At 38.9% G+C, this 16,926-nt stretch overlaps 1 protein-coding gene across 4 annotated transcripts in view; it reads left to right on the forward strand.

The window, feature by feature from the left end:
- Positions 1-16,926, forward strand: part of LOC139939322 (oxysterols receptor LXR-alpha-like) — a 133,386-nt gene that overhangs the window by 56,175 nt on the left and 60,285 nt on the right. The window contains exon 1 of one of the 4 annotated variants that reach the window (XM_071935101.1): positions 1,596-3,866. The exons of 2 other annotated variants lie outside the window; for them this stretch is intronic. In XM_071935101.1, the coding sequence (XP_071791202.1) occupies positions 3,680-3,866 (187 nt within the window). In that variant the 5' untranslated portion in view covers positions 1,596-3,679. Of the gene's footprint in view, positions 1-1,595; positions 3,867-16,926 lie in introns of those variants that run through there. One more of the 4 variants, XM_071935100.1, reaches the window with a different exon arrangement.

Here is a 16,926-nt window from a genome sequence, read left to right on the forward strand (position 1 = left end):
ATGTTTCGGGGAAAAAATGCAGGCATGATATTCCTCCTAGTTTAGTCTGATTTCTGAATTTCTTTTGCTCTGGGAAAAATCTGAAAAATTTGTGATCAAATAGCCTGAAATGTCTACTTGAGATATTCCAACTTTTTCCCAAGGACCAAATATCATGCCTCGACATGGTATGGTAAAAAAATGAACATCGATCCCATTCCTCCATTGAGATAAGAAGCTTCTTTTTTTTTTTTTTTTTTGAGGCAACCAGTGAGGGTGTTCATCGCAACGGTTAGTCACTTTTTTGAGAGAAAGAGAGAGAACTGTTGTAACAGTTTTTAAAAGAATTGTTTTCCTCCATACGAAACCTTGTTAGTTCGGCAAACCCAGTGGCTACCTGCTCCATTGAGAAAACATGTTTCGTTAAGGGTGTCTCTTCAGTCTGGTGCTTTGTTAAAATGTAATGACATTACAATGTGAGTTATTGGTGGTTAGTTTCTTACGATGCTTTAGAACATGCATGATTGAATGCTGACCCAGATCCAGGGATGGCTCTTAAACATACAAACAAACAAAAACCTGAACAAGATATTGTATATTCATCATGATTAAAGGCAGTCAGGTTTGCTGAGTGTTTTCCCTCCCTGCTTTTTCACCTTTGTGTACCCAGTTCGATGCCCTAACTGGAGCCTTGCATGTGTTTTTTTTCTTCTTTTTCTCAGTTCCTGCCTAATTGCTTGGGTTTCCCTGTAGGTGTGATGTTTTCGTTAGGATGCTTTGCCGATCTGAAAACGCAAAAAAGGCCATATTTACGATTCTGATTCAACCCATAGAAAGATATATCTTTTCTGTACTTGAAGATTGTCCTTCCAGGTTGATGTTTGGTTGGAAATATATGCTTTGTTGTTTAAGACTTACTTCCCCTGCTGCGTCAAGTCATTCAAAAGTCTTTCCCCACTCGCTTGGAATAAGATAAGGCCTACTCTTGTTAGAAGTTACTTTACAAAGGCATGGACATAATAAGTATTTGGTAAAAAACTTAACTGTTAGAATTTGTAACTGAATCTCTTAAGTATTTTTCAGTTGTCTTTGAAGAAAATGCAGCAAGAGCAGATTTCCAATTTCTTTTTTTTCTTTTCAGGTTAAAAACATACTTGAATACCCAGGCACTAACAATGTAACAATGGGCTTCCACTCTTCATTATGAGGTCATCATAGCGTCAACCATGTATAATAATATAAAAAAATATTAAAGCGTTAAATCTCTCCATCGATTTATGATCTTAAAACAACTTTTTTTCTCTCTGGCGTAAGGCCTCGGGCGATGTTTTCACATCCCAGTTAGAAAGAAGGGATTAAAAATGAGGGCATGAGGAGTACCTTCCCACCATGTGTGTTCTGACTCAGCCCTCAGCCTTACCACTACTACTAGTGTATATTTATATGCAAATGAGTTGTCGTGGCCCTTGGCCACGATTGGTTGCAGCCGGTTGCAGCTGACCTGATCGCGACCCCTAGAGTCGGGCTCCCGAAGCAAGCCGTGTGTGGTATTCATGCTGTATGGATGGAAGGAATCTCTGTGTGTACATCTCAACTGCATAGAGAGAGAGAAGAGTGTGTGTGTGTACTATGGCTGAATGTGCATAAGCTATGGGTACTTTATTTTGACATAATACTACACTGCGTGGTATCCAACCATCAAGATTCGGCCTATGTGAGGTTATAGCGGTGTGGAAAGTACTAAACCCCCATGGTGATGTGTGGGGTTGTCGGAGTGTAGCATTAACCATCAAAGGACGGGCATCTGATCTACTTAATGTAGCTGCTGAAAAGGCAGAGGCTCATCATACTGCCTGACACACGCAGTCAGAGACCCTGGGTTATTCTCTGGGATGCCGTACTTCATCCACAGTACATCTTGAGTACTCTTCAAATCTTTTGACTGAGTCGGATAACTCTGTATGTAGGTAAGGCCTTGTATTCAACTTCTTGTTTTGCACAAGGAGTAAAACCAGCACAAGAAGCAACTGCAAGAGTCTGCAGGGAGAATTCACTTCGATATCCGGTTTTGAATCGAGATGATCAGAGCTCCCCGGATTTCTCTGCTGAGTATTTTGATGTGACATTTTGTTCCAGCAAGTAAAGCAGTGTGAAGCACTGAGTCTAACCTTGACCCTATGACACACCTTATTGGATGGATCCAGAGAGTGTCTGGCTAGCTCAACCATACATTTTAAACACTGCAGATGAGACACCTTTGATCATTCGTCAAACAGCTTGTGTCAGCCAAGTCAGCTCGGTCAGCGATCTTTTTCCCCTGCAGTAACCCCCCTATGACTAAATAGTAATTCTTCAATTCAGATCAGATCATTGTTACACTAGTTTACACATTCTGAATGGTGTATAGTACCCCGTGTCCTCACGTGTGGATTTGTAACCCATTCATTGGCAAGAAATTCAACACTAGGTTCACTGACCATAGTCCGGTAAACATCAACCATATCTGCTGACTCTTCCTCCAAGAAACATCATTCAGGTAACATCTGTGATTTTGAGCAATACTGCAATTCTGTAATGGTGTACGTACTACGTAATACTAGGCAGTGTAAGTAGCACTGCATGTTCTCAGTGACTGGTTAGATGCTGAGGGACCTTATGACCAAACACAGTTAAGGTAAGCTGCATCAAAACACTAGTAAAATCTTCAAACCGTCGTAGTTTGTCAACGTTGATGCTGTGTTTCACTACACCAAGGCCGCATAGTCACACGCTTATGAGAAAAAAAGTGTAGAAATATTACATGAATAGAGCTCATGCCACAGATTTCGTGACGGTGGCTATGTTTGGGGCCTGAACCAGATATCTTGCCCGAGAGCACGGACTAATTATCTCTGGAGGTGGGCTCTTCTATAACGATTACCTAGATTGCCCTTAAGCAAAAGACACGTTACAAAGCACCTGAACACTGTCCAGTGGGCCTCTGCGGCAGGCCACATGCTGTGGCCATTTTGTTTTGCTGGACATTGCTGGAGATAGGTTGCGAGACGGAGCACAGCCAGCGCACTGGAGAGATAGAGGGAAAGTCGAAGGGTAAAGGAATCGGACGACGTGGAATCTCACCTTGAATTTGCGTCATCTGTTTGTAGCCCCGCTGTGGCATGCTTAGCGTGGTACTAGGCTTAGACGAACAGCACTGAGAGATCAACAAGACGTTGTTCACCAGTGACTATAAATACGCTGGAATTCTGACCAGGGTTGGAGAAATACATTCAAACAATTTTGAGAAAACTATTTGAAGGGGAGAAAAAAACCTCTTACTCCTGGTAGAAGAATTTTTGAGTTGAGTTTACTCAGGATTTGGAGTATCAACAAAAATTCAAATCACTTTGAGAGTAATATTGGAGAAAAAACTAAACACTTCTCAAGCAAACTGAGATAGTTTTTAATTTTTGAGAAGACAAGTTGAAAAAGGGGGCAAGTGAGAGACTGAGATTGCAGCTTTGTGACATTGTAAGCTTGTTGTAGTCCGAGTGTGTGGAAAGCAAAACAAATCAAAGTTTTGATTTAGAACCTGCAGTTGCAGTTGGAACTCGGCTTCAACACAGAAAAAAAGACTAAACAAACAAACAAACAAACAAACAAACAAACAAACAAACAAATAAACAAACAAACGGCAGCTAGATCAGCTGGACTGACAGTTATGTTGGCCTCAACAGCATTGACGCAGCACATTAAAGGCCTAGCAATCGTACACTCGAGTGGGAAAGCCATCCCGGTCGCTATGGAATACTCCATACCGACTTACATGCGTACAGGGGGGCCGGCAAGCGGAGCCAGTTCTAGCAGTGACGAGTACGGCCAAGACATGGATACATCTGTACCCAATGGTAAGTCACAGGTCTTCGTCTCAACCATTAGAAAAATGTTGCTTATTGAACAGGGTCCAACTTTTTAGCCAATCAGCTGAGTTCCTCGTCTTTGGTTTGTCAGCCTGTGCCTTTGAAAACCGAAAATTTTAAAACACAGAACAAAGTCTTGTTGTTTCTGGCACATCTTCTTTTTTTTTTTTTTGGTTTTGTGGAGTAGTAGTTGCATAACCTGAATTTAAGCTGAAATGTTTCTTTGATTTCAACATTGTCTGCTGTAATTTTGTGAATAGAAAAAGTAATTTGTTTAGTTTTGCAAAGTTACAGAAATTGGTTGATAAACTGTTGGTCTTACTTGGGTATGTCAAGTGAGCCCACATTCCAAAATTCTTTATGTAAAATTATATGTAAAGTATGTAAATTTGTATTGAAAAATGGCAAAGAGCCCAACAGTTAAAAGCACGGGGCACCACGGCAATCGCTGTTGGTGTCGTAGGTTATGTTATGCCTGTCTCAATGTTTGTTCACCTGGGGCATTCACAACAAAATTATAGCAGTTAATTTAAATCGCTTTTAAAATTTTGAACAGGTCTAAACTCTCAGTGTTTTTTTTTTTTAAAGTTTAATTTTTAGGCTACCTCATGCCGTGCCCAATAGATTTGAAAACAAATTTGAAGCATGTCGCGTAATAGCCCTGGTAATCCAATCCGGTGTGAGCTGTGCTTGAACAATCAATACTTAATGAACGCGTTGCCTTGGATTAAGCGAGTTGGTGAATGCTTTTCATAGACCAACTCGCCCTATCCAGGGAACAGGTCCCTTTAATATGAAACTGGCCGATGGCACCTTGCACTTTTTTCTTGTCCCAGTGTAAATGTTGCTGTTTCTTCTGTTGTAATAACTCTTTCTTGATTAATATACGGCCGCTGCAATAGAAGACAATGATGTTACGGGATACACACGCATCATCCTCAGCTTCGGTGTATTGTTATTGAAACATGGATTGGGGATGCTGGAGGAAATGAAATGAGAAGGAAAAAATTCTGTGTGTGTGTTTTTTTGTAATTCATTGGTGTCAGATGGACATCAGATATGCAGTTAATAACTTTTTTTTGAGCATTCTTTCCTTGACCTGGTTTGGTATATTGTTAAAACATCCATGCTGTCACTAGTGCACTTTTCTTGAAATTGGCCTCTGTGGACTTGGGTTTAAATCCAAGTCAGACTTTAGCCCAACTGAGAATTAGGTTTTCTAATAGAGGATAATTTAGAAATCCCCCCCTCCCCACATCTACTTAGGTTGAAATCCAAGTCAGACTTTAGCCCAACTAAGAATTTGTTTTTTTCCTAATTCAAGATAATTTAAATATCTCCCCCTCGCCCCGTCTCAATTTATTCCTTTCCCGAAAGAAAATTTCATTTTGGTTACTGTCAAAATCAAACCTACTTTGATTTGTTCGTTTATACAGTAATACGGAAGTACAAAAAGGAAATAAGCTGTCTTATTTTACTTCCTACCACTTTCTTTGTTTCTTCCTCTTTCTTTCGTTTTTATTTTGTTTTCCAGTCTGGGGTAAGAAATTAGATGGTTGCTCCATTATAAATGTCTAGACATGTAGTAAAAGTGAAAAGTCAAAATGACCTACATTCAAAGCTCATACAAGTTACAATCAAACTTGTATTTTGCAATATACCACTGTTCTGATCCCTCCACCCACTCTGTATGGTACTATATTTCCCCCAATATTACATTCCCCCCCCCCCCCCAAAGTCCTGTCATGAATTTCCTTCTCTACCAGTGAGTTATTTTCACAGCATGACCTGAAGTACCCCCTGTGTTAAGGTTCTACACCCATTCCAGTGCTCTCCTCTAACCCCAAAACAAGCTTCCCTCCAGTTTTTCTCTCTCACACATAAAGGTGTATATATATAACGTACATATAATCAGAAAGCGGTGAAAAGGATAAACAGTCCTTGTGTTGTCCGCGTACATTGTAGTATTATTTTCTCTGTCGTTCACCCGCCGCGCTCGGAACGTGCACAGGGGGCAGAGCCAGCGGATTACTTCCACGTGATAGGCCCTGAATAGCAATTGCCCTTTTTGTCAGCTCTTTCTGATGGTTTTGGACAGAACTAGAATGCCATTGTGCAATGAGGGGGGGGGGTGCCCACACAGGACCGGGGACAAAGGCAAGGTTTTAAAAACCCCATGGTTTATCGTGTTACATATAAACATGCTAGGCCCGTTGTGTGAACCTTGTACAATGTTAACTTCCATGTGGGGGTTTGTCTGTGATTGCACTATTTCCTTAGGGTTGTGAACTGCTTCTGACAGTTCATGCACACATACTCGCATTCTTTCATTTTCTTACCTTTGATTTTTGGCTTGAATTTCACGATTCTCTTCAAAGTTGTTTTCTTTTATTCTCCCCCCCCCTTATTTTCAGTATTTCTCTCTTGCAATTTGGATTTCTTCTAAGCTTTAATCACAGTCAACAAGATTTTGTAAAACATCACACAGTCAATGTCTGCTAAAAAGTGACAGATATTGTGGCATTTAGGACACAAATATTAGCAAATGGTTGGCATTTTGTATCATGATATAATCTGACTGGGTAAATTTGAGAACTTTTATAACAGTTTAATTTTTGATGAGTAAAAGTTTAGATGTTTGGAGATGACTGTGAATTGTGACACATCCCGTGAATAGTTAAGAAGGATAATTTTTTACAATTCTGTCGAGGAGGCAACAACCACAAGTGAGACATCTCACACTCTAGTTTCGTCGGAAGAATCTCTGCCCGATAACACAGATAGGCCTTGGTGGTTCTGTTGTATGATCAAGTTACTCATGTATCAGTAGTTTTGTCAAGATATCTGTTTTTCCTATTTTCTTCTTCTCCTCTTAGTCATCCTTCAAAAATAATTTCCAGTTCTTGGATTATTTCACTTCAGATGTTTCCACAAACGATTAGACACCCAGAAACAAAACAAAAACTGTGGATGGACAGCGATACATTAAATCTGCAGCACCGTAATAATATAAGTTCTGCTTGTTTGCTCCAGAAAATTCATCCGTGAATTTCTTCCTTTTTTTTTTTTATTCTCTCTCCATCCTGTGTGGGGTCGGTCGGGGCTGACTCGCTACCCAGTGATCTCTGGGGAGAGAGAGTAATAATATTATCGTCCTGTGACATCAATGTTGTTGGGGAACGGTTGCTTGGTGAATACCGGCGCTCTTGATCGGCATGTTTGTGATGAATGCATCAGCAAGCGTTTTGGGATAGTCTCGGACCATTATTGAGCTGAATGCAACGCGCCTCAGCACTCTCCACCAAATACCGCACTGATTTAATAATGGCAATTGAATTAATGAACTGTTTTTCTCCTCCAAACAGGACTTCATTCACACCCCCCCCCCCTCACAACCTCGGTAGATTGCAAACTATTTCATCAGTAAATAAATCACAGGACCTGATTAAAGCTGATGCGTGTTCCTTCTTAAATCTTCATTAAAACTGTTCACCTGTTATATTGTTTGCTGATCTATGGTAATTTATTTAATTCAAATTTGTAATGCTTCACTTCCAAGAAAGTCTCCCCCTTTGTTACTGATAATGAATATATCATACACATTTTGTAAAAATGTTGAATATTGTTTTTGCAACAGAAAGTGAAGAGTTTAATATAGAAAGGTTTACGGTAACACCATGTAATGATAATCCCTAAATGAGTAAAAAAAAGGACTTTTATTTATTTGTTTTTCAGTGGTCTATTGATGTTTATTGTTCTAAGCAGCCATGACTCTGAATTTCAACAATACAAAAATGTTGAAAGACCAAAACCAAAACAGTGGCAGTTGATTTCTCAATCTACTGCAAGAAATTATATAGTGTAGGAGCAGGAGGAAAAAAATCCCAACAGTTGAAAACCGATGAAAGAAAATAGTCTGAAAGAAAAACAATTGCATCCCATTTCACAAGCCGAGAAAAAAAAAATATATCAATTTTTTTTAACAACTAGATACACTCTAGTGTCTGTTGGGAATCAAGCTCCATTGTGGCTAGAAATTTAATCCAAAGGGGTACTCCGCGTTCCGTAAAAAAAAAACGTATGCTCTCCCGAGTTGTGAGAACATGACTAAAAAGGGGTTCTCATATTACTGGAGCATTGCTCCCAAACGGAGAATGTTTTCCCTGATATAGTCCGATACAAAATACAGCAATACAAGAACGGAGACTGGTAATGTTTGGGTTTTCTCGATGATGCCTTCTCATAACATATTAGCAGGTGTTATGGCTGTAATTTATGCCTAAGAGACAGTCAGAGAATGGAACGTTATGTCGAGATGGTGACTTACACCGCCTGGACATTCAGAACAGGATGCTTGGTGCTTCTTGCAGGTGATCAGAACTTTCAAGAGGGCTGTGATATGTCTAAGTTTTTTTCCCCAGGTTTTTTTTTTGTGTGTGTGTGTGTGTGTGAATGTCTTGACTTCTTGAGAAATTGATCAGTTTCTTACTAAATGTCGGGTTTCCATTACCAAGAATCCCTATGGCAGGGTTTAGTATTGCAATCAACTGTAATTTTGCGAAATGAAAATTAATGGCACCCCTAAACAAAGATTATGACAAAAGAGGGAGACTGTCAACATAGGACTAGATAAGCTCAGTTTGTAAAGTGTGACGGCACACTAATCCGTAAGTCACATCGAGTTTCAAGTCCCACTTCGAGTTCTTCAGCCCCAAATACACTTTTAGCAATTACTCTACCAGTTAAATACCATTAAAACTGACTTTGTAAAGAGCAATGGAGAGCTGTTGATTTTGAAAAAAAAATATTGTTAGAAATGACCCACTTTGAAGTAGTTTTAGAGAGAAGGTAATTTTTCACAGAAATTTTTTATCTGAGAAAGGCTTCAGACATGAAGCTTCCCAGGCATACATGTATGAAGGCACACAATTCTTTGCAACAAGGGTGTTTTTTCCATTAACTATTTTCTTGCAACTCCGATGACGGATTGAGAGCGAATTTTGTTCGGAATCACCAAGTCAGGATACTAGTCTTTCACAATTACCAAATGTACAGGTATGCCCTCCTTTAACGCTCATTCATATGTTGATCACTGTGTACACAGAAATCAAACACCTGAGGGACTTATCCTCAAACAGACAAATTCACTTCGTAATAGGGTTTAAAAAAAAGTAGGCAATGACGTCATTAAAAACTTACTCTGACGTTTATTGTCCACTTAAAGGACGAATTAAATGAGGCAAGTATGAGCTGGGAATAATTGAAATGACTCTGGTTACTGTAAGAGTGAAGTTGGTGCTTTGGGAAGCAGAATAATCCACAGTGTTAGCGTGAACTTCTGCTCATTCGGTTGCATACTTCAAGCAGTATAAGCTTAAATTTCACTTCGAAATAGGGATAGCAAATGATAGGTGATGATGTCATTAGCACAGATTTTATTTTTATTTTTATTTTAATTTTTTTTATATATATATTTTTTTTTTTTTTGGGGGGGGGGGGGCGTGGGTTGGTGTCCGTTCGCAAAAGCTGTGGCCAGAGATATTCATGTGTAAATATTGTGGCTGTTTTATCAACAACTTGAATAAAACTGAAATTGGCAGAAAATTTCTTCATGTAACTTTTGTGATATCTTTCTTGACATATTTTTCTTGATATTAAGGAAGCATTACAATTACATTGAAAAAGAAACAAAAAACCAATCTACCGGTACAATTAACCCTGTACCTTTAAAAAGGAATTATCAAAGTGTATGTGCAGACTGGCTGGACTGGTACATTCCTGCCTAACTTTTTACTTCAATTGCGGATTTTTTTGACTAAATTTGTAGCATTTCGTATTCTGATGCCAAGTTGTTCAAAATCTACCTTTAAAGATGATTTATTCAGCAACAGTTCTCATGAAGTGCACGTATTTCCCTTTCGCTACAAGCTTTTAGTTTGTTGGCTTAAATCTATGTACGTGTAATGTATGCAATGCATGCAGGCACACAACCCGATAATGTGAGAAAGGTAATGGTAGGACATTGTACCATTTAGAAAAAAGGTTAGCGTGACACATTAGCATTAGGGGCTAAATTTGAGCCAAATATCAGATAGTTTCTTGGCGATTCGTCATGCTAATGCAGGGAACAATTTCATCCAGCATTTTTGCACTGGCATAATATTTAGACTGAACAAGTTGTGTGCAAACTGAAAGCTAATATTGAGTAGCACATGAGGATTTTTGAATATTTGCTGAAACATTTTACGTACATGTAGCATTTGTTATGATGTCACTACAAATGTCTAATCAAATCAAGGTTTTTTACATTTTTAATTTTTTTTTTTACAATCTACTGGAGAGTGTCTTTACAATGTATATAAAGCAAGTTTGATCTAGTTTGAAATATGTAGTGAACAATATTTGTGACTATCCTTGTTCGTACATCCTGCGATGGCAAATGCGAAGTGAATTTGACGTCACAAACTCGCATCAAACAATTCGCAACAGTTGAGCTATGCTCACTCATTGCAAATCATGAGCAGCGAAAAACAGAGTTGTGACGTCATTTGCAGGAAGTATATAAACCGGGCTTAACTCTTATCGAATGCATGTTAGTAATGGTTGGACCATTCGAGTCGATGATTAGCAACTAGTCTATTGGGGTTGGTTGCATCACTATTACCATTAGCTGTTTTTAATGGCATAGTGTTGAGAGAGGACCATTTATCAAAAAAAATGATTATGTTGATCAGACTTATTTTGTTTTCAACAGTCAACAATTACATTTTTCACTTTTTTTTTTTCTCAATAGCAAGCTTGCAATGGTTTGTGTGTACTGTTTTTCTCACATCGTCTGAGGCACTTGTTCCCACTTGGGAAATATGCTGTGTTGAGCAAATAATGCTTGTCTTGCTTTTACATTATGAACTCGTTCAAAATCATAAATAAACTCACCATCGCCATCTTTTCATGGTCACGCTGACAGTTATTGCCATAGAGTTCTTCGCACTTCAATTTCCATTAATGTGCTATGTACGTCACGAACCAACCACTCATCAACCATTGGTCCTTGTTAGTTGCTCTATTTCTTTTCTACATTCTCAATGATAATCACGCTTTGGGTATTTGCAAATTCTTCCCCAAAAGTACATCTTCCGGGTCGTAATATGACCAAGAAGGTTTGAGCTCTTTTATTGTAGTTGATATTTGCATATTTTAATCCCCGCCCCTTTTCGCAAATAAACTTGCTGTAAATTTATGGCAGTGTGTTTCCCCCAATTTGCAAAGTGTTTTCACAAATCAAAGATCGCTTCAGATTCTTGTGCTGTGTGTCTGTGAAATATTTGTTTTGTAAATTGTTTTGTGTTTTTTTGAAATATTTGTTTTGTAAATATTACTTATTGAGATATGTGGCTCACAAAGTCACAAATGGTATTATGTATTTTCAAACAAATGTTTATGTTGCATGGATATTGTTGAGTCTGAAATGTTAAACTTGGGGGGGGGGGCTTTCAGATTTGATCCCTTTGCGTAGTAAACAGAATATTTCATCAATCTTCGCATGGCTCCCCATATCTGCCAAAAATATTTGCCATATTGTAAACAGCTTATTTTCATATGTGGGACTTGATCCACCCATGTCGTATGATGTGAGTTAGACGATAGGCCAGTTGCCTTGGGTAAGCCCCCGCCGGATTACGACGGAAACTCTCAAATGGTGTTACCACGACAGAACCTCGTCCAGGTTCAAGGCGATTGAACTGGAGATGTCTTACACATGGATGCGGCCGACACTCCAAACCGCGCTCAAACTGAGCGAATTGTTGACAATACCCGAGCCTGACATTGATGTTTCAGACAAATTAACATGCCTCACAAGCAATCTCTTTGTATCAAAATGTCATGTTTTCCGGCTGTGGCATAATCTACCTGAGGAATCACAGCAAATCTCAGGAAGGTCAGGGTTAGGGTGTCCTTTTTTTATAGAGAGAAGAGAAAGAGAGAAGGAAGGGAAAGAAAAAAAAGCAGAAATGAAGAGCTTGTGTTCTTTCAATTTCATGGACAGATTTAGTTCTGTAGGCGCTGGAGCGTGTTGTATTAACAATGTTTGTTCAAGACTAGAAATTCTACAACAGATCCACAAGATGTGTTTTTTCCCGTGTTGATTTTGATGCACATGCGTTAATAAATTGCTGGGATTCTCACTGGCTCATCTTATTTTGAAGTTAAGCTTTCATTTTCCATTTTTGTTTGAAATTTCAAACAGTTCATTCATTGCAAGAATCCATCTTGAAATTTAAATCTCTGTAAGTGACCTTTTCCCCCAACAGTGAACTGTGTGTTTCACAATTGGTTTTTCCCATTCCTGTCCATGACATTTTCAGAATGTCATACACATGTAAGCACTTAAGAGTACCTAATATAACTGACCCATTTAAGTGCATTAACGCATCACAATTGAGAGACAAATAATATTTTTTTTAAACCAACAAAAAACTGTCTCGAATTAGAAAGTGCCAGCAGTGCAATTGGGAAACTATGCTAAGCATTCTCCAATGTGGTTTAAGGTCTCAAGGCCTTACCCTGAAGGCACCCCGCACTCCTCATATTGGACCCCCCCTGAGGACGAGTTTAATGTACCATACCAAACAACATTTCTAGTCTGCGTTTTAAGGGTGGATTTTTTTGCTTTAAGGTCATGACCTTTTGCTGTGACCCCTTACCACTCTCTGATTGATGAGTTTATACATATATGAAGACTGTATTTATAGAGGGATTTTTTCTTTCGTTCCCGAAGTGGGGAGTTTGAAAGAAGAAGTGGGTGTTTGATATTCATGAATTTTAAAATGCGGGTTGTTCGCTTGGTTCAAGCTTATTGTGCAATTTTACAAGGCTGCTAATGTATTTATAAACCAGGTGTTTTATTCATCCTCAAGTGTTGTTTGAACTTGAATAAAAAGCAGACTGTCTTCTTGTTGTAAATTGGGATCGTATTATAGTTTGGAATAAGTGTTCTAGTTGGCCTTTCAGTGTATAGTTTACTCTTGGAGATTTTATTTTCTTGAGCGGCCATTTTGAAAAAATTAAGTCAGAATAGTTAGAATATCTGTCAGCACACATCCAAAAGATGCTTGAATGTTTTCATCAAGAATTTATCTGTGCATGGAATCTTGTAGAAATAGATACCTTTTAAAGGGTGACTGTGCACAACATTGGTAAGAGTGAAAATATCAATGTTCACAGAAGTTTTAAAATTTCTACATGAAACAAGGAAGGTAGTGAAGGTAGTGGTAGCACTTTTAGACTAAACGTAGTTACAAATTTAAGTGGACAAGCTTTTGTAGTAACAATTACTTCATAAGAGGCAATGAAGGGGACAAGTGAAACAGAAAACTCCCTTCCACATATATTTGCCTGAGGTGCAATAGTTTTTGAGAAGTGATAAGCACCATTTTTCCTCCATGGGAAGACGAATAGTTTTGATCTTGTGAGTTCGAAACTCCAGGGTTGAAAACAATTTTTTTTTTTTTCACAGTCTGTGTGTGACTCCGGTGACTGATGTAGCTCAAACTTTCCCAGGTTTGTTATTGCATGTAAATACCATACTGGTCTTTGACAATTACAAAAGCTGTCCCCATCATTTATTTATTGATTTCAAATCTCATCTATTGATCACATCTCAATGATTTAAGGAGAGTGAGTGTGACTTCACAAGGCTAATGGGCAACAACAGCTTTTTCAAATCTGCAGCCAGGCAGACAGCTACACAGCAGAGTAACACTAGATAGCTTAATAAGGGCATCACTTGATGATAACCTTTCCAATTCATGTCATGGGGTTGTGACCTCATGTTGTTTGTGGGTGGGGAGCTTTGAAGGGGACTCTGAGGAGGAGGGAGCTTTTTTTTCCTAAATTAATGCAGTAATTTTTGTCAGGGGGTTTCAGCTGCCATGGATTCTGAAATTCCAGCTCCCTTGGACTAATTCCTGCTGTCATGACTAGTGAGCTACCAAGGATGCTTCCATAGATGTTTGATTGAACATTTGACCTCGTGACCTTCCACCAGGTGACATTGGTTATACTGAAAGACAGACTATACCTAAGCTCTCTCTCGGCAGCCATTTGATGCAAGGAGATATCTAACTGGATTTATATGTTAAGACAGGAGGATTTCTTAGCAGTGGGTCAAAAATGCAAAGGGGTGGAGTTTTTCGGGGTAGTTGTTGAGCAGCCCTTTATTTGGGGTTGTGTTTGGGTCATGTCTCTTACTGACTGATTTATTGCTGTTTATGAACCCTGTTTATGAACCTTTACAGACGTCTGTGTATTGCAGGTATAGGACCTAGTGTGACTGCAAGATATTTAGATAAAATAGTCTAGGCACTTTTTAAATACTGAGAACAAAATCAATTTGCAGTCAAAAAGAAAGACTCCAGGCTGGCTGCTAGGGTCGAAACGTCAGGTCATTTACTATTTTTGTTGCATTTATCGGTAGGTCCTTTTGGTTGGTAAGCAGTTTGAAAAAGCTAATTCTATTTCTTTGGAAAGAATGCAGTTGTTTTCACTTGTTCTCCATTCAGATTCAGATGAATGTAACTGAACCCAAGGGTAGGAGGGCAGAGTAGTCTGCGCCCCCGTTTTGTTGAAATGAAAATCAATACTCACTATTGTGTGTTTGCACACAAGGAACTATACAAATATAGCAGAAATTTGACACAAAGGTCTTTCCATAATACCGCTCCGTAAACCCTCACGATTTTGGAGTAGAACAAAAAAATTAAACGAAAAAGTATAGCATTTGTTGTAGAGTCAACAAGACTCAAAGGGGATTCTGTTTCGTCCTAATGTGGCAAGCTCTGAACGCTGGCTATTTGACTAAGTCCCAACCCCAACACCATTCCTATCTTGAATAGCATCTTTCAACACTGTCACATTTACATTTGGCTTTTATGGACACACTGTAATCACTATTGACAGAAGGCCTGTGACTCAAGATCATCTGGCCATCTCTACATAATCATAATGCCTTATAGTAGGTTGATACTTTATAAATGCCCCTAGAAAGGCAGGGTTATCCACATGCACTAGCAAGCATATCTGGCTGAGATAGGCGTGAATTACGTTTCGCACAATTAAGCTGATACGTATTTTTTAAAACTGTCATTACCAATTTCACACAAAAAATTCCAAATAAATCCAATACTTCAGAAGGCACATCAATATTTGTTTGATATAACTTACACATAGATCATTGTCATTTGATATCAAATTCACAACAAAACAAAACAAATATGTAAACTGTGGCAGCTCCATAGAAAAATCTACTTAAAGCCACTGGACACTATTGGTAATTACTCAAAATAATTGTTGCCATAAAAACTTACTAGGTAACCAGCAAAAAGTAATGGAGAGCTGTTGATAGTGTATAACATTGTGAGAAATAGCTCCAGCTGAAGTGTAGCATAGTTTTTGAGAAAGAGGTAAATTCTCACTCAAATAATGGAATACTTCAGCCCTGAAGCCTTTTATTATCCATCTGAAAGCACACACATTTGTGCAGCAATGGTGTTTTTCATTCATTATTCTCTTGCAACTTTGATGACCAATTAAATTGAGCCCAAATTTTCACAGGTTTGTTAATGTATGTTATGCATGTTTGGATACACCAAGTGAGAATATTGCATATATGACAATTACCCAATGTATGTTTAATGTAGTAACATTATTATTATACAACATAGGCAGGTAGATCAAATTCCTCAACAACAACACCATTGACATCACTAAAACATCCCTCAACAATGTGAAGTATGTTAATACAGTCTGACAAGGCAGTTGCTCCCTGGACATGGTGATGGATGTTGACTGATTTACTTTATCAGCATGATGTCCTTACTTTAGGCCATGTACACAGTTACCTTAATGTAATGAGTATCATATATAGTGGCTAGACAGTACAGTTGTCAGGTTAGAAATCCTATTACTGGACAGGATCAGATTTCCTGTCATTAACCCTGGCTGTAAGGACAACTGCCCATCCATAAACAGTGGAGTAGAGACTAACATTATTACTGTCTAAGACCATTTAGAAAGGCTTGCCAGCCATAACACTACAGCAAGATTAAAGCTTACTGTATGCTAAAAGAAGAGCCACAAATTACTGGCTAAGGACAACTTGCCAGCCATAACAGCAACATTAAAACTTACTGTGTGCACAGAGTAGTGGTATGCAATGTGTAGAGCCACAATCATTGTACTTACTGGCCGGGTACAACTGGCCAGCCGTATCAGCAACATGAAAGCCTTCTGTTTGCTAAAAGTAGAGCCACAAATTACTGGCTACAGACAACTGGCCAGGAATAGTATATAGCAAACTTAAAGCTGAAGCCCGGTTCATACTTCATGCGAATGTGAATGCGAAGCGAATGTTGATGTCACAAATTCGCAACAAATAATTCGCAGCAGTTGAACTCTGCTCTACTCACTTGCAAATATTGCTGCGAAAGGAGGGTCGTGACGTGAAATTTGCTTCGCATTCGCATTCGCAGGAAGTATGAACTGGGCTTTACTGTGTGATAAGATAAGAGCCACAGTTAACATTACTGGCCGAGTACAACTGACCAGCCATGACTGCAATATCAAAGCCTACTTCATATAAAGAGTGGGGGCCTACCTCTGTGCAAAGAGTAGAGTCACAAGTAGTTTCGCTTACTGACTAAGGACAACTGGCCAGCAACAACAGCTTTTTAAAGCCTACTGTTTGAAAGATACATGGTTAGTACCCAACAGAAAGGCATTTGTGAATTAGCAACTGCGGTTGTGGCTAGATCACCACATTAACATGGCTTAAAGTATAGTCTGCCCATAGAAAAACACCCTTAACATCAGCTGCAGCTGGAGCCACAGCTGCCAATTTGGACATGTCCGAATTTTAAGCCTATTGTTTTTAGGCTAGATGACCAACAGGATAGCCACACTAAAGCTCACTTATTAAAAGGACAACTGCCCAGTCAAAACACAAGCCTACTGTACTAAGACTACCTGACAAGCAGAACAGCCACTCTCA

Source organism: Asterias amurensis, chromosome 7, assembly GCF_032118995.1.
Source record: "Asterias amurensis chromosome 7, ASM3211899v1".
Lineage (NCBI taxonomy): Eukaryota > Metazoa > Echinodermata > Asteroidea > Forcipulatida > Asteriidae > Asterias > Asterias amurensis.